A 20,707-nucleotide genomic window follows, 5' to 3' on the forward strand; every position below is an offset into this window, starting at 1 on the left:
TTGACATTTCCAGAACGCTTTGCATATTTCTGTTATCACACGCTAACGACTGAAACGTCATTCAGATAGCTGGGATCAAGGAGGGAGTATCCCTAATTACAGCATGTTAATATAGACACCAGCTGCTGCTTAACATCTCATCACTACAACAGCAGACTGGATTAAACACTGGTGCAGTTCCTCACGCAAAGGTCAAGAGCTAAACCGGCTCCGTTACAGCAACTGCTTCACAACACAACCCAGATTTTACACTAGAGGTCAAGCAGCAATCCAAAGCTGGGTCAAAAGGGTCAAACTATCCTCAAATCAAAAAACTTCATAAAGCATTAATATTACGTGGACAATACACACATTTTATTTAATGAAGTATTTAAATAAATAAACAAACAAGCATAGCAAACATGGAGCTTTTTAATAAAATAAATGTTTTAATAAAATATTTTAATAATTTAATTTAAATAAAATTTAATTGTGCAGCAAACATAGAGAACATTAAACTTTTTAATATTTTTTATATTTAATAATATATTAATTTTAAATGGAATACTTTATAATAAAATATATTTTAATATTTTATTCATATTAAATAAACATTAAAATATTAATTAATAATTTTTAATAACATATTTTTTTAATAAAATATTTTAAATAAATATATACATACTGTGTAGCCTAATAAACAAGCACAGCAAACCAGGGGATTTTTAAACAATAAAGTAAATAAATACAATAATTTAATAAAATGCTTCTGATAAATAAATACATTTCTCTCCCAACTCGTGTAACCCTAATATTTACTCAAACTCAAAACAGTTTGAATACAGATACAGTAGTCAGAAAGATCATGAAGTTTTGTTCATTTAAAACTCTCTTCAAGATCTCATTTATCTCTATAAATCTCCAAAGACACCTACACACTTATTAAACACATTGTGAACACCTTAATGATATCTGCATCTAAATCCCGACTTCATTCCTGTCAAACGAAAGCAGCTCCGCAGGCCACCGCAATCTGCAGTTTAATATCTACTACACGGCCTCCAGGGGCTATTAAGGAAGGTTAATTAACATACGGATAATACAGCTCATTATTTAATGAGAGGAAGGGTCTTAAGCCACGCTGGCACGGTGGGATTACGGATGAAACCCTGACGCTTCGTTCCTCACAGCTTCACGTGTGATTGAGAACTGCGTCAATGATCGAGTCGTTTCTGTCCCTATCGACGCTGGAAGGCAAACGCGTGACATTACTGTAAAAATCAAGAGAGCAGAGATATAATCAATATTCATATAAAATCTGCTGGAAATATAAAGTGATAAAACAAAGACTCCAGTGCAATTCTGTGTTGTCTATTAAGACTCGATGCATGGTCCTTTCTCGCATTTGCTTCTCATTAAAACAAACAGACATTGATTTAATTCTGTGCATAAGTCATAAGTCATAAATCAGTTCAAAACAAAAATTATTTTTCATGCACGAGAATGTTCTTGTAAAATACACATGGGCGAATATTGCCATTTTTATAGATGTATATAAATTAAATTATGAATTTAAATTAATTAAATATTCTAATTTAAAACATGCATTTTTATTGATTATTATTATATTGATTAACTTGATTATTTTTAAGAAATTTTTCTAACAGTATTTAACTTTTTGCGATAAATACATATAACGCATTTCATTTTAATTCACTTTTATTTTATTTTACTTATTGCAATATATAAATATTAAATATCATCAAAATGCTGAGACATATTTTATCTGATTATTTTAACAATTTTTTTTTAATTGTATTTTATTTGCAATATATATAAACAAATATTAAGATGCATAGAGGTTAAAAATATCATCAAAAAGCTGAGAAATATATTTTATCTGGTAGTGTTTAACTGGCTTTACTGCATTTTACAAATATTCTTAATCTCCTTGATTTTTTATCTCAATTTTTCTCATTGCAAATATTCTCTCAGACCGAAGTCAAATACATAAATATTTATCTACACGTGGAGAAATATCCTAAAGATCTTAAAAATATTTTTAGCATCTCCCAGTCCTTCAGGGACATTGTGCGATCTAACCCAGTGCTGAAATAAACAGAGAAGTATTAAAACAGGGAAACATGTTCCCGCAATGCCCTTAAAAGGATGAGAAGTGAGCACTTCTTCTGTGTTTCTGTCCTATAAAGGTCACAATGCTCTTTTGGAGGTCTGGATCAGGATCAATATCAAACTCTCATGCTGAGGTCAGATGCAGTCGGCGGGAACGTCTTGAAGTGATTTTTGAGATTTCTCCTAGACTGAAATCAGACTGAAAAAAGAATCCAGAGATCTAGAGACTTCACAAGAGATCTCATCATTGTCTGTGCCTCAGAGATCTCAAGATGAACAAACCGTTGTCTCAACCGAAGAATCAACATTCAGAAACGTTTTTTCAATTTAATCGTTTTCATTTATATGCATCAATACTGTTTAATTGAAATATTTACCTATATATTTTTACTGCAACACCTGAAAAATGCTGAGTGATGAAGCAACTGAATCAAATCAGAGTTTTGAATCAGTTCACTAAAAAATCTGATTCACTGAATTGAATCAAACGTTCCAACTCTTACAGCATGTTTGCTACTGAAATCAAACTAGGAACTTAATTGGCAAATAAAAATCACCATTATATTTTTTAATTAATACAGCAGTTTTTAATATAGCAGAATATTTGATTTATATTTATACAACACCTGCAACAGAACATATACTGAACGTTCACAGAACAATATCATTGATATAATATTGTTTTTTTTAATATTTATATTTTATTTTTTACACTTTGTTTTTATATTTTCTGCTATCTCTTTAAATCTTAGAAAAACTATTAGTAATTATGTTGCATTTCTGTAATTTTTTATAAAACAATTTCACGCACATATTTATTTAATTTAAGTTATTTTAATAATAAATAAAATACTAAATATTTAAGTAAATAACTATTTGTTATTATTATCATTATAAGCAGAAGTCATATTAATCGGTTAAGTAATACGTGTTAAATTTAACGCATTTCCTTGATGTAATAACTCAAGAAAAAAGGAAGCATTGATATTCTGATCAATACTGATTTATAGACCAATACCAATTATTTTTCACATTAAAAGTTCTGATGATAAATGTCTAAATAAATAAAAAAATAAAGCAAGAAAACTATTTTAAATGCTACAGTTGAATTAACTAAGCACAGATATTAATACAATGTTTTAAAATCCGGTTTTCATATTGATTTATTGTTTAACTATATTAATAAATAAAATATAATAATAATAATATAGAATTTATAATTATAAAACACAAATTCTGATAACCAATAAAAGTCATGCATTAAATTTGTAATAAATTAATACATTTAAAAATATCTAATATCGACAGATATAACCTATATGGTACTGATATATCATGCATCACTATCAAGCATCGACAAGAATATCCTTACAAACAGCATATGGGTCATGCATATGAAGCAAATCCCATAAATGGAGGACAAACCAGTAAATATCAATGCACTCAACATTTAACATTTGCTCAGCACCGTATGTTTGCTTCATTTCCCCAAGATCAAATTTATGATGCAGACTATCAGACCAAAATTTGACTGTGTTCCTTGGAAGGAAAGCCTGTCATCTGTCTTTGATCCAGATCGAGCCGGGACGGTTTGTGTGTTTGGTCCGTCCCGAAGCGTAATTGGCAAGCATCTGAACGGATGGATGACGGCCAAGAGCTACAAACCCAAGCAAACGAATGAGGGATGAAGGTTTACTCAGCGTGTCACACTTCATTATGAGCTAATGAAGGAAGAAGAAAACACACGGCAGTCCATTAAAACTGTCATTTAGTCTCAGCAAAGAGGAAGACGTCTCGAGCTGGCGCTGGATTTCTGTGCTGAAACGTTGCGTAACGATGATTAGGAGCCCAGCGTTTCATTTTGTTCAGCTTCGGCCAAGAATTCTAATCCCCAATACAGATATTTAAGCATAAATGTAATATTTATTTATATTAGTTGCATGTAAAATTGGCATTGCACAACTTGAACATGAAATAATAATCTTAATGTTATGCATATTTGTCAGTTATACATAAATGAAACCGGTAAGCGTGAGATTTCTTAGTAGTAATAAACTGAGTATAAAATCCGACCCGTTTCTGTATGACTGACAAATACACTTAGCCTCTCATATTAAATCTATTAGCTTATTTGTGTTAAAACTGTGTAATACAAATGGATGGACATTTTATATGCATTTCAAATACATGCATCTTTAATCTAAATTTTTGCGTGTGCCAAAAAAGTAACAAGCACTTTTAAAGTCGTCACAGATTCTGACCCACTTACTGTGTGTTAAGGATTCATTTGCGAAAGGCAGTGGATTATGAGACTTATATCAGATTATATTCAACATCAAAGACGAGGAGATGTCAAGATGAGGATGAAGCTTTTCCTTCAAACACAAAAGAAAAAATACACGATTTATGGTGGCATCAACGAGCACGTTCTGCAGATAACTGGGGAGCCTTTAACATGATGAAAGACGATATTTATTAAATTAATTCCACATGCTGACAGCAAACAAATGAAAGCAGAGAACGTGCCAGGCTCCAGTTCAGCCCAGAATAAATACTGAACTTCTTACACACAGAGAAAAGAAAGGAAGGAGACGAAAAGACTGCAATTCGTGTTTAAAGAATTACAATTTCCTTTGTGACGCCTTCATCGTTCGAGAATCACGACTGGATCCAAAAATAAAGAGTTCACACATTTATAATGAATTCATTTCCTTGATTATAAGTCAGTTTGGGGAAAAAGCATCTGCTAAATGCACACGTTAATAAAAATGTCATTCTAATAATATGTTTTGTTAGGTATAATGTTAATATAATTTAATATTTATAAATATTTAAAATGTTTTGTTTTTATTAATTTATTATACAATATTATAAATATACATGTAATTTAATATTTCTAAATAATATTTACAAAAATTTGTTTTCATTAATTTACTATATGATATTATATAAATACATATAATTTAATATTTCCAAATATTATACATATTTTGTTTTCATTAATTTACTATACAATATTAGAAATATACATATAATTTAATATTTCTAAATAATATTTAATATTTTTAGTTTTAATTAATTTATTATATATAGATATAGATATATATAGATATATATGTACATGTATACTATATATGTAATTCTATATGATTTCATATGTATAAATTAAATTTGTGCATTATTTCTTACAAAGAAAGTGTGTGTGTGTGTGTGTGTGTGTGTATATATATATGTATGAATAATTGTTTTTAGTGTTATTTAAGATTTTTTATATACACATTTATTATATATATTATGTAATTTAAGATAATGTAATATTACTGGATAATAATGACACTTCTGTGCTTTCACCATTCTTTACATCCCTCCTTGTATTACAGGCACTTCTTATGTTATTTCCTTTTTAAGATGAACTGCTTCTTGTATTCCTCAAGTTTACCTTGTTTTTGATAAAAGCATCTGCTGAATTAGAAAATGTAAAGTTGAATCTAAAGGAGTGCATTTCTTCTCAATAATCCATTCATCAAAGTGCGTCTCCTTTCTCTCCACGATGAGAAGGATTTGAGCTCTCTCTATAAACACATTCTCACCGCAGCTCCGGGTCCCTCGGGGCTTCACACCCAGCGCGTTATTTAAGATTCAGCCGCGTCTCGGTCTCCATCAGCAGTCTGTGAGCGCAGCGGGGACCGAATCTGTCCTTCATCAACTCAATGAGAAGATCCAGCCTGCAGCATCAGCAACAGCTAACACTAGAGTCTTAGAAATCAAACCCAAATCCTGATATGGCTGAGTGGAAGGGCTGCAGTTTTAATGAAATAAATCTGTGCACTTGTGTGCTTTAGAGCGAAGCGCAGCACTGTGTTTATCTTCACGTGAGCAGCTCGTGTTTTCAGCATCTCACAGTAAAGGCGGGCGTACACGGTGCGAATTCGGATGATCGGAAGATCGTATGTCCACGCACACGGCACGAGTGAGTTTATCTGAAAATCGTACGGACGAGATGATATACGACACGATTTTACAACCTGCGAATTCCAGAAGCAATCGCACGAAGTTGATAGACGCGTTCGACTTGAAACACCGCTGCACGCACAGAAGGTATGACATTAAAGTACCGCGAGAGCGCTAAGAGAGCACACATATCCAATGCATTCGAATCGCTCTCGCGGTACTTTGATGCCATACAGGTGATGTCATTCTGTGCAGCGCTGCTTCAAGTCGAACGTGCCTAATATAACTGCTCTCCCTCTCCCATTGCTGCATATACAATATTGATACAAGCCGTGACTGTTTCCTACACGTACAGGTTATTTTTCAGCAATAGGAAACCGGGACGTTTGGTCGCCCTGTGTGTGTGTGTGTTCTTGTAGGTTTATAAATATCTGAAATAGGTATTACAATGTAAACATGGTTTGTGAGGACAATTCCTGTGCCCTCGTAAACCAAATGGCTTTAAAAAATACTATACGGTGTTTAATAGAAATTTTAAACATGCATTTTCCGTAATGGATAGAGGTGTATGGGGATATACAGTATAGAATGCCGCTACCAGAGGTGGAAAGAGTACAAAAATATTCTACTCAAGTAAAAGTACCATTACATTAATGAAATTTTACTTAAGTACAAGTAAAAGTACCAGTCTAAAAATCTACTCAAGTAAAAGTAAAAAGTAGCTCATTTAAAATTTACTCAGAGTAAAAATTACTTAGTTACATTTTAACAGTGGGAGGGAGTCAAAAATGGGACAGACCAAGGGTGTCGAACTCAGTTCCTGGAGGGCCACAGTCCTGCACAGTTTAGATTTAACCCTAATTAAACACACCTGATCCAGCTAATCTAATCATTTAGGTTTATTTGAAAACTACATGATATGTGTGCTGGAGCAGGGTTAGGGCTACGGCCCTCCAGGAACTGAGTTTGACCCCTGGGATAGGTCTATTCATCTCAAACTAGTTGTTTTTAATTAAAGGAATCAGTTATTTAGAATAATAAAACATTTGGGCTGTTACCAGGCAAATCAGTATCAACAAACTCATCTTTTAATGCAGAGGAAATGCAGAAGATTCATTGGAAGTGGCATTTAGATGTATTACACTGTTTAAGGCAGGACAAGAATGCATTTAACCTGCAGTTACAAATGCATGAATAATGTTTTGATATACAAGACATAAAATGTTGAATACTCATTTGAAATTATAATAAATTAATTATTTAAAAAAAAAAATCAAAAGATACTTTAAATGTGAAATTAAAATGGCCAGTATGTGTCAGCAAGTCACTGTTAATAAGTGAGTCATTGCGATTGAACCGAATCATTTAAACGGTTGATTCATTCAGGAACGAAACACTGTCACATTGCTCAGAGACGCAAAACTGTGCTTTGGTGGCTGTGTTTGGAATTATTTTCTGTTGTAGAAATAGAGCTAAAAAAGGCAATATGGTGTCTAAAACGCAAGTCTCTTAATTAACATGTTTACTGAATAGGGTGACCACCTGCTAATAAGCCCAAGTGGGGACAAGGGGTACGTTTCTGAGGGACAATGTGGGACACCCCATGGGCAGACTCCCTGATAGTGGTTTACCCATTTCTAGCACATACCACCTTACATGGTATATTAATAATGCCCTATTCCCCTAAACGTGTGTAATTGCTGATGTATGCTCATGACAGAATTGACAGATGTACTTCCACTTACGATTTACTTTATCTATTTTATTAATTTTTCATTACAATTTATTCACTTTAAATAAATTATAATATAAAATTATAGGATTAAAATGAATTGTAGTTGCTCAACACCACAGGAAAAGTAAAAAAAAAAAAAAAGTCTGACATCACAACTCAAGGGAAGGGAATTCACTCATTCACTAATCCCTATATAGTGTATGGCATTGAGTTCACTATATCAGGAAGGAGTGAATAAATAAATAAGTGAACGGATTCGGACAGTGACGTATAACCTACACTGCGCGTGAGACTTGGAGCTGTTGCAAAAACATTGCCATGTGTACTTTTATATTACATCTACCTAATTTTAGAAAATAATACTAATAGCAATAATACTCAAAATTACTTTATATTGCAGTTATACATACCTCCCGCGTCAGCTTTGTGGTTTCATCGATAGTATATAGTAATAATAATAATAATAATAATAATAATATATATATATATTGTAATGCTTTATGTTCATAATCATTAATTGCTATTAAAATAACGCACAGAGAACAAAAATAAACACACATAAACGTTCATAATTATGTATTTATTACTTTTAGTATCTTGACACTTGCTCAAGCAGTGTTTTGAGCTCAGATAAGATGGTTGTTGAGCGTCCACAGGCGACTGTTAATTTTACATCGGAATACACTACCTGTTATTAACGGAAAAATGTCAATTATCCACCAAATTATCATTTTTGTAAGTTAACAACGATGCCACCTCAGTAAATTAGTCAAATTGTAAACTGAGTTATTGCCTACATAACATATTTTAATATAAATATAATGTAGCAAAAACGTTAAAACAGAAATAATAAAGATGTAAACTTCATCTCTCATTCAAACTCGCTCGCTCCCGCTCTCGCAGTAGCGTGCTGAACTGTCAAGTAATGTTCGTTTGGCTGCCTGGGGCTCGAGGATATAGAGCCATCAACTTTTTTTGAGCAAGCATTGATTTTGCGTGACACAGTCTCAATTTGCGGGACGCATGAATTGGGCTTCAAACGCTGTGCGCGCACGCGCTACGCGGGACGGGTGGTCACCCTATTACTGAACTGTTATATATATGTATGCATATATTCATGATGATTTTTGGAGGAAAAGATGGCATTCTTTGTGTGATTTTGATTTAATATATGAAATTATATAAATATGTGAATTTTCTGCCCCTATATCTTCAATTTTGTGATCATTCTAAATGCATTTTAGGAGACTGAATCACAAAGTGAAAGAACGCACTATAAATTCGCGCACACATCATTAAAACAAAAATAGCACACTCCTCACCACTGTCTTTTTGGCTAATTTGTGCAAAACCTCTTGCTAAAATGTCAAAGCTTCATTTTAACCACCAATGCAACGACGCAATTTTTAGCTTACCTCTACATTCTTGCGAAGGGTTGATGTCTTGTCGAGATTTTATAAACTGCTAGTTTGGTCTTCCTAGGCAAGTACAGCTTACACTGCATAATCGAGCATACATATGGCCAGGGGTTCACTTCATTTCCTTCGAGTTCAACTTCAGAATATGACGGGGTTTCGTTTTCAGCGGTGTCTGCACCACTAACGCCTGTTTTGACCGTCTGCATCTTTCTTGTGATTTTAGCGCCAGTTTGCCCTCCTGCCCATTTACTGCCGTAGTTTCCAGGGAGCGATTTATTTTTTGTTATTTTTATTTTTTTTTACTCAGTAATTAATGTGTTTTAAAATGTAGTGAAGTACAATACTTCAAACAAAATATACTTAAGTAAAAGTAAAATTACAGATTTAAAAAAGTACTTTAAAAAGTATTAGTACACAAAAAAGCTACTCAATTACAGTAACGCGAGTAAATGTAATTCGTTACTTTCCACCTCTGGCCGCTACGTCTATGGAGAGTCCCTGTAAACTACATAATGCGTGTGTGAGAGAGAGAGCGAGAGAGAGAGAGAGAGAACTAAAAAGCATGGTACACGTTGCTAGAAACATCATACAGCGCTCGCTGTTCCTGTCAGACTTCAGCGAGTTTATCCTCCTGGTCAATAGACCACATTCGCCGTGGCGCTACCCTGTTCGTGTTTCTTCTTCTGTGGTTTTCCTAGTTCGTGATTGGTCAACTTCAGATAAATCAACAAATCGGCTCGTTCAACCGCACACATGTCACGAATTCAAACCGATAGCTCACAAACTTTTTAGACATGTTTAAAAATGATCGGGAGGTCGGGAAGTGCTCGTAAGCCACTCTGCTCGGCTCGTAATTCATCGCAAATGATACGAGCCGCGACCATACGAGCATACGCGATTTCCACACGATTGAAAAAAATCGCATGCGAACTCGTACGACAGCAAAAATCGCACCGTGTACGCCCGCCTTAAATGATCCACATGAACTCTTTCAGCTGATTTAACAAACACACACATGCATCAAACTTGTAATGAGAAGCACTTATTAACAACAGAGGAGCTTTAAGGGAACCGGGCGGTGCTATATATTCTACGGTTTATACTTATGTTGTTTATTTATCTATTTTTGGTGTGTTGTATCTTTAAATATCTTTATAATATTTTTTTCTTTTTACAATGAAGAGTTGCACACTGAATTTCGTCATATGACAGTAAAGTATTTAAATCAATCAATCAAAATAAAAGTTTGATGGTTTAACATTCGGGGCTAGTATATAGACATAATAATAACATAATAATAAATAATAAATTATTATTTTTACAATGAAATATTACAGTATTAATTAGTTTTTAGTCATTTTTATATTTATTTATAATAATTTATTAATCATATATTTATTAATGTATGTATTATTATTATTATTATTATTATTATTAACAATAATAATAAAACAACAACAACATTAATAATATATTTTTTTATATTTTTACAGTGAAATTACAATAGTAATATTTCTCATTTGGTTTACATTTTTACTTTAATTATTAGTAATAATTAAGATCATTTTAATCATTTAAATTACTATTAATACCTGAATGGCAAAATGAATGCAGTGTCTTAAAATCCTGTCAAAGCTAAGGATATTCAGTGAAAACAATTGGCGTTGTTCATCGGTCGGGCATCGACCAATAAAATGTCTTCATTCGCACCAAAGCCCCGCCCCCAGCTCTGCTCTCTCACATCTGCAAATACAAGTGCACAAGTGAGTTTTGCAACAGAATACCGCAAAAAGAGTAGCAAAAGTCAGAGCGCTAGGATTTGAACTTGTACTTCCAGATCTGAGAGGTTGTAAGTGCCGACTTGACGTTGTGCAGCGAAACTGAAGTAAAGTGCAAAAGTAAATATGTCGTAAACATGTGTATATGTCATTTTCTTTGTGTGAATGTAATTCTACACATTTGTAACTATTAATCTACAACTTCCAATTCAAAACACGGGTGTTTTGATCATTGTGTGTGCAAATTGAAAGATTCAACTCTTCACATCAGAGCCGTGAGTGTAAATTTTAACTTACAAATACAAATATTAATATGACAAGTTCTCACATTCAGATCTTCAACCTCTCGAGTTTTGCTACTGATTTACCTTTATAGTAATGACAGTGTGTCTGTTCAGATCAACTTCCTGTTGAGTCATGAACTTCAGCATTCAGCATAATTTCATAAATATTTGAATATCTTCATAAAATCTGCATTAAACATCTTCACTGTATTTGTATAATTCGACTCAATATGTTACAGGGAGCCAGTGCAGTTGCTGGAGAACCGGAGAAATGTGATCAGTATAAGATGTTCTAGAGAGAACAAGAGCTGCAGAATTCTGAACCGATTGATGCTTATGCAGCAATTTGGAGGGAATACCTGTGAGAAGAGCATTGCAGTAGTCTAAAGTAAATACTATTAGTATATACTAATAGTAAAAATTATTTATTTATTTTAGTATGGAGTGTTAATGGATGTATAATTATGCATGCTCATTTCCTCTACATTTTACGTTAGATTATTTTTGCTGTCATAAAACTCGCTTTAATGTTCATAACACAAATTATTGAATAAAACTGTTAAACATAATCTATACCAAAACCCAATATGATATGCATTTTGCATACATTTGAGATTTGTAAATTCAGTTGCAACATTTAAAATAAATGATTTTTAGATTTTGTTTTATTTATTTATTTAGTTATTTATTTGCATTTAATTTAACTAGACTAAATTGCTTTTTTTAATTGGATAAAATTTAATTTCTGACTTTTATTGGTAATCAGAAAATGTAAATATAAAAATCATTTGTAATTTTTTTTATTTAAACACAAAATTAATTTTTTTATTTAAACATGAAATTTTGAAGTAGAAAGAATCAAATTGTATTTTCTTGTAAAACATACTACTTAAAAAAATAAAAAATAAAAAAAAATATTCACAGTGTGGTCTGATTAAACAAAAGTGGTTGTGGTTGAAAAGCCAAAATCTGAGAAACTAGCAGAAAAACTAGTTATACATCTAGTTATACATATTATATATATATAGGCACGCACACACACAAACACACACACAAGTTTCGGGGAGGTCAAATACTTTCTGCTTTCTCAGAGACGCATTTCATGGCCAACAGGAAACGGTTCTTTCCGTCTCAGATTCTTCACATGTTTCTCCAGCAGCGGCAGACATTTATAGCCAACAGACCGAAGCGCTTCCCATGAAGAGAACGCTTCTGAACACCACAAATCTCATCATCTCAACAAACTGCATGCAGACATCCATTGCATGGACAAACAAGCTAAAAATAGTCACCATTAATAGATACTGCCAAGAAATACTGCTGCAGCATTTCACAAAGCAAACATCAATGTACTAAATAGAGAATAGCAATAAAACTGTATATGATTATAGATTGCATAAAAAAATAGTATCTGTTTCTTTAATATTTCAAAGAAAGAAAGAAAACAAAAATGATATATATAAAAAAATTATTTTATAGTAAATAACAATAGTTTACTATTTTAAATAAATAAAAATATTTTTTTAATATAAAATTAAATATTTAATAGTATATATTATAAAATAAGTAACAATATTTGAAATAAAATTTTATGATGTAAAAATTTTATGATGTAAACATATAAATATATATATAATACAATAGCAAAAAATATAAATATTATTTGTTTAATATTTAAAATACAAAACAAAATAAATTATATATTTCCTATAAATAAATAAATAAATAAATAGGAGAAAATAACCTATTTATCTTTTTTTCTGAAGAAAATTACTGTGCTGCTTGTCAATGCAAAACTTGTTTTCTATTCTACGTGATTCTTTCATGTTTTTCCAAAGAAAAATGAAACTTTTCTGCATAATCTTTCATCAAAGAAACAATGTTTCTTTGCGGCTGACATCATCAGTGCCTCTCATTCGATATTGTATTATGAAACGCACACTTTCACCGGAATATCCTGTTTCACGTCAGATTCCAGAAGTCAAATGGGTTGTGAACATAAATAGAGGTCTGCTCATGTAGCAAATGAACATTTGGAACTAAAAAAGTCCTTATTTTACATCCCTCACTCATTTCAGAAACTCTAGCTGTCAATCATGAAGCACAACGAGGCGTCGTTTAGCTGACAGGTAGAAAAAACCCTGCACTTCCTTTTGTCAAAGATGCATTAAGATATTTCAAATGCCCTTAAAATGTTACTCTGGGAGTAACAGAAAAATTAGTAATAAGCATTGAGAGTGTAAAAAGGGTTGTCTTTGTTCTTCCTGTTGAGCGTTTGTGTGTCACTCGAGGTCTGTTTCCAGAGCGAACACAACGGAGAACAATGAAGCATCTCTCGGATGATCACAGCTGACACTTCAACCCCAGAGACCCACACATCCACACAACACATCCCAGCATGCACTGCTCCGGGGACAGTCAAGAGCGCTGGAAATCCATGAAGCCACAGACCGCACAGGACTACAGCAAACACAGCCGAGGCTCTCTATCAATGACGGCTCACCGCGGTTATATTAACATTCACAGGATCAGGAAAGTCAAAGCGTCAGCAGTGTCTCTCACCTCGTCGAAGCCGCTGTCTTCTTTCTTGAAGGCTTGATGGGGAGAGAAAGAGAAGGAATATCAGACATCCATTTAACTGAATATTCAACAGTGAACAAAAAAATTAAATAAGCATAAAAGTGGCTCTTTAATGCATTCTGCACATGCAAATGAAAAACCAATAAGACTGTAATTGACTGAAATATTCTCCATCCACAACCACAGGAATATTCTTACATTTAACCACAAAACCAAACGGAAGAAATCACAAATTACATTTTTCATGAAAAAAGTTGTATTTTTATTTTATATATATTTTTGTTATTGATTTAACATTTTATTAATAATGATATATTATATATATATATATATATATATATATATATATATATATATATATATATGTGTGTGTTAATAATATAAACATTCATATAAATTTTTTTTTAAATATTTAAGATGTTAAATATTTTATAAAATACATATTTATTTAAAGTATTTTTATAAAGTATCAAGTTTTTTAATATGATATTTCATTTTAGTTATATATTGTATGTATGTATGTATGTATGTATGTAACACACACACACACACACACACACTTTTTGAATAATAATAATAATAATAATAACAAAATAATAACACAAAATATATTGTATTGTATTAATATGTTTTATTTTAAATAATACAATATATTTTTATTTTATTGAAAAAATCTAATGTAATTAAAAATGTATATATATTTAAAATTAAAGAAAAAATTAATAATAAAATAAATATTAAAAACTAATCAAAGTTATACATTTCATGAATTATAGACCGTATGAACTTTAAGGTATTTATAAAGTACATCACAGGCTTCACTCCATGAAAAAATATACAGTTTCTTTTGATTTTGGGGTGAAATGTGGTTTTGATGTTTATGAGATCTTATTGGGTAATGAAGTGGTTTATTAATCTCCCATAAAGCCTTGAATCCACAGACAAATGGTTTTGTCTATTGAAAGATGAACATTTAACCTGCTCCTCTCTCACAGCAAACATCGACCTTCACAGAGAACATCATCTGATGAAGAAAACAGAAACTGGACGTCGTTCGGGATGAAATGTCCACTGGGAGCAGAGCATTGATTGTTGATGAAAATGCTTTGCTCTCTGTATGTCTGTAAATACTGCATGACAGTCATTTTATCTTTTAATGATCGCGGTAAAGATCTCTATTGTGTCTCACCCCGAGGGAGGATTGATCCACAATCTATACACCAACATATGCTCAAATAAACTACCCATATTAGAGCCAAACTCAAATGTAGAATATATATAGATATAATGTTTAATGCACATAAGCAATCACCTTTATATTATAATGCACTGCTTTCACAAACATATATATACACATACATTTTATTATACATTATAATATTAAATATTTTATAATATATTAAAAAATTATATAATATATATAAAAAAATTATATAATATATATATTTTTTGACATGCTGTTGGTTACAACAGAACTATTAAAAATTATAATATTAAATATTTTATTATATATTATCAAATAATTAAAATATGCATGAATTAATAAATATATTTTAAAAATACAATTATACATTTTTTTTTTTTACCAGCTTCACATTTCTGCTTTTTATAACTATACAAAAATATAGTGTGAAAATCAACTCTGCGCATATAAACAGTGTCAATAAAACTCAACCTAACCCTACAATCGGTCCTTTAATTTTAATTTTATTTTGTATAGTATTTACATGATAATGCATCCAGACCAGGCAGAAAAACAGACAAATCTCCTTCATTTAGCTTCTTAATAAAGCACACAGTCGTGTAACGAGTACGAGTGTTTAATGAACGCCGCTGCTGAGCATCTTTCACACTCCTCGCAATATGATTTATTCACGTCACGGTTGTTGTTTTAAAGCGACGAGCCAGTAAATTGCTCCTTCCTCTGAGGAAAACTGCGACAGAGATATTACAGATTTAACTTCATAGAAAAAACAACAAGGAAAGCACAAGATTATGATTTAATTATAAGACAGCTGTGTGGCATTCTGCAGCATCAGCATGAAAGCAGCCTCAGCATCTTACTGAGCAAACTCAATACAGAAAAAAACATCTTCTGAATGTGTGGGATGGAGATTTTGAGCTCAGATGAAGAGCTTTCTGAAGCGTTCAGATCATCTAAAATCAGCCGACTGCAGCCTGAAAAGATCATCATGCAACCTCAAACATAAAGAGATGTTGAGAAACACATAGAGAGATATGAGGAGACAACACAACACTAGTGCACTGCACTGCTGAGTGACGCCTACATAGACAGCATCTTTAGAAGGAAGAGATTTGGAACGTTCTACATGAATTAATTAATTAATTAAATGTACATATGCTGCAGATGAAGTGAACGTGAGACTCGATTCACAATCTATTTAGATAAGCTGATGACATGCATTAATTGATGTCATACTGTAACAAACAAGTACTGGGTCAAAACAAAGTTTATATATATATATATTGCAATAACATTCAAGCCCGATTTTATATTTAAAGAAAAAATTTAATTATCACTATAAAACATTTTTACAAATATTTTACATATATAAAAATGTTTTAAACTTATATTTACAAAATTACATTGTAATAATAGTAATTTTTATCAAATATAATTTTATAATGTAATTTGTAAAACAAATAGTTGATCTTTATGATATTTAATATTTTCATTATATGTAGTAATAAGAATATTATATATTTTTTATTTAATTATAATATTTTAAAATAATTTAATAACACATCTACATTATATAAATATATATACACACACATTTTAAAACATTTATATATAGTTTAAAAAGTTATATAAACAGCATATATAGTTTTTAAATGATATGCATAACACATAATATTTTTATAGAATATATAATAAGAATATAACATTTATATACTCAAAATAAAAATATTTACTATTTTAATATATACAAAACATAAAAACGTGCATGTTTGTGTGTTCATACTGTATGCAATAAAATATTTAATATTTTTATATGTAATATATAAAAAGGCTTTAGAAAAATATTCAAAAAGCGGATTAACCATAGATTATTTAATCTGAATTATTTATGCAGTGCATCACAGGCTTCACTTAATGATACTCTTACATGCATATTAAAGCAGTCTTTTTTTATAAGACTTAACTGTTTTTATTTATGCTTTAAGGCACAGAAGTAAAAGTAAGTTCATTGAAATCTTGTATATATTCTGCTGCAGTGAATTCTGCATGATGCAATAAAAAGGTGTCTTCTCAGGCAGCATAATTAACTAGACTTTGGAACGGAGCCCGGATGAAGTATCCTGTGCAATCATCAGGCCTCGCTGCTGCTTTAACAGAACGGATGAGCGCAGATCAAGTGTGAGATGAGTGATGGGTGAAGTCAGCGTCTTTAGGATAGAAAGGCCCTCAGGCAGCATCTTTAAGCGCCGCTGCAACAGAAGAGCCTTTATGACACTGACAGAAGACCAGTTCAGTTCCCTAACTAGTGCTCAACGCTCTCTCCTTAACAGACCACATGCAATAAGCCACAAAACTGTATTGAAGCACTGCTCAAATCATTTGGCCTCCATTTGAGCGCATACCGAAACATGAGACATTACCAACGAGAAACATTTGATGAAAAAGGACTAAAACTGTAAAGCTCAGATATCTCAAAACAACATTTAAACTTGATGCATCATAGGGAAATTAATTGAAACATTTTGGCTTGATAATAGGAAAAGGTGATGCATTATGGTTGAGGTCTAAAAGAAATGCAATGCATTTTTTTCACGTGCTTTGCTTTTGCTACAGACACTGAGAAGCACAGGACACTTATCTGTTTGGATTTGTTGAATTGCATTTTCAAACAGAAGCAACATTAAGATGTTGGATAACCATCAAATATTAGCAGGCTTTATTACAAACCAAAAATTATATAATTACTATAAGATTTATAAAAAAAACATTGTATAGAGTATTTTATAAAGTATTAAATGTATAATATATATATAATATATATTTATTTTTAGAAATATAATAATAAATAATAATAAATATAAAAATATAATAAATAACATACATATTATATATACACACACACACACACACACACATATAATTACAGAACATTATCGGTTTCACTTTATGAAGAATAAATAATACATAATAATAATTTTGGGGTGAAATGAAGGGCACTGAAATCTGTGGGATCCCAAAGATTCCCAAATCAGATATGAGATATGAATTCATGTGAGTGATATGAACTCAGAGACCCTGACAATGAAGCACAACGCGCATCGATCACCTCACCATCGATCAGATGGAGAATTCTACTCAATTCTATTCTGTATTCTATTCGTTGTTGGTTTGTGAGGAGCTCAGACGCTTCACAATCACACTTTGAAGTTTAAATCTGTTCAAATTCTTCGGTTGGTAAATTTAACCGTCGTTTCCAGCGAAAACAAACTTTCCTCAGAACTGAAGAAGCGCTTGTGAACGATAACGGCGCGCGTTTTACCTCGTTTTACCGTGTTTTACTGTGTTTTTGGGCACTCACCGATGCGACTGAAGCTCTCCGACAAAGTTCTTCTTAATTTCTTCATTTTCCCGATTTTTTCGGCCGGTTGAGCCGCTGGCATTAAATCACACATGTCCGATCAGAAGCTGAGGGAGTTCGGATTCAGAGCCGCGCAAATCACTGTCGTGTGGAAAAACACTGTCCTTCTGTATTAAACACACATTTACGAAGTCTACTGACTACATCTCTGAAGAACGAGCTGTAATCCGTGGTAATGTGAGGAGGGAAACTTCAGGAAAGCGTCTCTAAACGCCTCGGTTTTCCTCTGGAAAAGCTGGATGTCATTTTTTGTGATTCTCCTCTTGCTCTGCGAGAGTGCGAATAAAACGGCGAGTTAGCCCCGCCCCCGAGAGTCAATCATTGGCCGTGGAATGGACGTCGCGTCTTTTATTGGCTGATGCAGCCGTCAATCATCTGGAGAACACCGCCTCGTCTGATAATAAAAGCCATCGTACAGTTATTAAATGACTTTTTAAGAACCCAAATATTCCGTGATTCATACAGGAAAAAGAGAAGAAAAAAGACGAAATTGATTCACTACACTGAAAAGAAAACATACCGAAATTTTTTTAAGTAAAAAAAAAAAAAAATATATATATATATATATATATAAAATGCTAAAACCACATCTTTTGCATCTTTATTTGCACTCTAACTCTAGCACTCTCTATTCTAATTCTGTTCTTTCAGACTTGCACTCTATTCATTTAACTGCTTGTTTTCTTGAAAAAAAGCAACAAAAAAGCTCAATCTATTCTTTTTCTATTCTATGTTTTCTTTTAATTTATTATATAATAAAAAATGACTTGGTATAGCACTTGCATATATCATTGCTCTTTTATTAGAGTTTGCTTTTATTGTCCTCATTTGTAAGTTGCTTCGGATAAAAGCGTCGAATAAATGTAATGTAAATGTAATTTTTCATAAAGAATGTGTGTATATACATTTCGTTCATATATGACTATATATACATATATATATATATATACATATATAATCTATTATTATATTTATTTTTATTTTATCTGTTTGTCTTTTGTTACTCATTTTTGTATTTTTTATCATTTTTGCTTGCTGTAAGGTGACCTTGGGTGTTTAGAAAGGAGCCATCAAATAAAATGCATTCATTTATTCAGTAAATACATTTATCCACTATTCATTAAATATTTTTAATAACTAAAAATGTGATTTGATTTCATCCAATACATAGTACTGCCATGTTTTTACAGTTTGTTTGACATTTTTACAGTTTTTCAATTTCTTTTTATTCTGTAAAAATATTCTGTACATTACAAATTCATACACAAAAAGAAGAAAAAAAATCTGATATCATCATAGTACCTCCACGGAAATAAAATTAAATAATATATAAATATAAATAAACACTTTATGGGCTCATTTATTTGCATACAGAAAAATTGTCATAATAAAATAAATATATTATTTTTTTTTTTTCAATGATTTTCTGCTCTGTGTTTAACTGAATTGAGTTATTAAATGCACTTTCAAAAAAAATCATGTGTTCATGTTGCAGCTGGTGGTTTAGTATGAAGAGGAGGAGCATCAAACTACTTCCTCCAGGCACTGAAAGGGAATGTGATGTGAATTAAACTTAACTCGTCCTTAGTCCACACAGGGATACAGCACAGTGATTTCTTTAAAAGTGGAAGCTTGTTTTTATTAGGACATGTTTTAATAAGTACACACAGTATAAATACACACAGAAGCCAGAGTGATTAAAATAAGCTGAGTTTCAATCACAACTGAATCAGAAAGTGCAATAATTCACTGAAAACTGAACTCCGTTATCATTTATTCACCTTTCAAACCCATATGCTGCTGTTGTCTTTTACACTGAATGCAAAAAAGATAATTTTTGCATCTTCATGCAAGTTTTTTCCACAATTGTAGTCCATTTGATGCATTTTATTTTATAAAATGCATCCTATGAATCTATAGAGGAATAACAGTATGATATGATGCATGTGCTATATTTCTGAAGTCATTTGACGCTTTGTGTGAGAAATAGACTTTATGTTCACTAATCATCATCTTCGTGGATTATCAGTGAATAAAACTTAGGTCTGTTTCCCAAAGATAGAATCATATGACTGATTATAAGAAGGCTTTTAATATAAATACAGCGTAGGCATCATATAGTGCACAGTTATGGTGTAATTATTAACACTTTCTGTGCATAAAAAAGCGACACGAAGGTGAATAAATCATCACAGAATGTACATTTTTGCATTGAGTAATTCTTAAA

At 31.8% G+C, this 20,707-nt stretch overlaps 1 protein-coding gene across 2 annotated transcripts in view; it reads right to left on the reverse strand.

The window, feature by feature from the left end:
• Positions 1-18,786, reverse strand: part of LOC132103460 (cyclin-dependent kinase 14) — a 176,437-nt gene extending 157,651 nt beyond the window's left edge. For both annotated transcript variants that reach the window (XM_059508585.1, XM_059508588.1), the window contains exons 1-2: positions 18,421-18,786; positions 13,841-13,872 (exon numbers count right to left, since the gene is read on the reverse strand). In XM_059508585.1, the coding sequence (XP_059364568.1) occupies positions 13,841-13,872; positions 18,421-18,514 (126 nt within the window). In that variant the 5' untranslated portion in view covers positions 18,515-18,786. The remainder of the gene's footprint in view (positions 1-13,840; positions 13,873-18,420) is intronic.
• Positions 18,787-20,707: the final 1,921 nt, after the last annotated feature.

The sequence above is a fragment of the Carassius carassius genome, chromosome 24, assembly GCF_963082965.1.
Source record: "Carassius carassius chromosome 24, fCarCar2.1, whole genome shotgun sequence".
NCBI classification, from domain to species: Eukaryota; Metazoa; Chordata; class Actinopteri; order Cypriniformes; family Cyprinidae; genus Carassius; species Carassius carassius.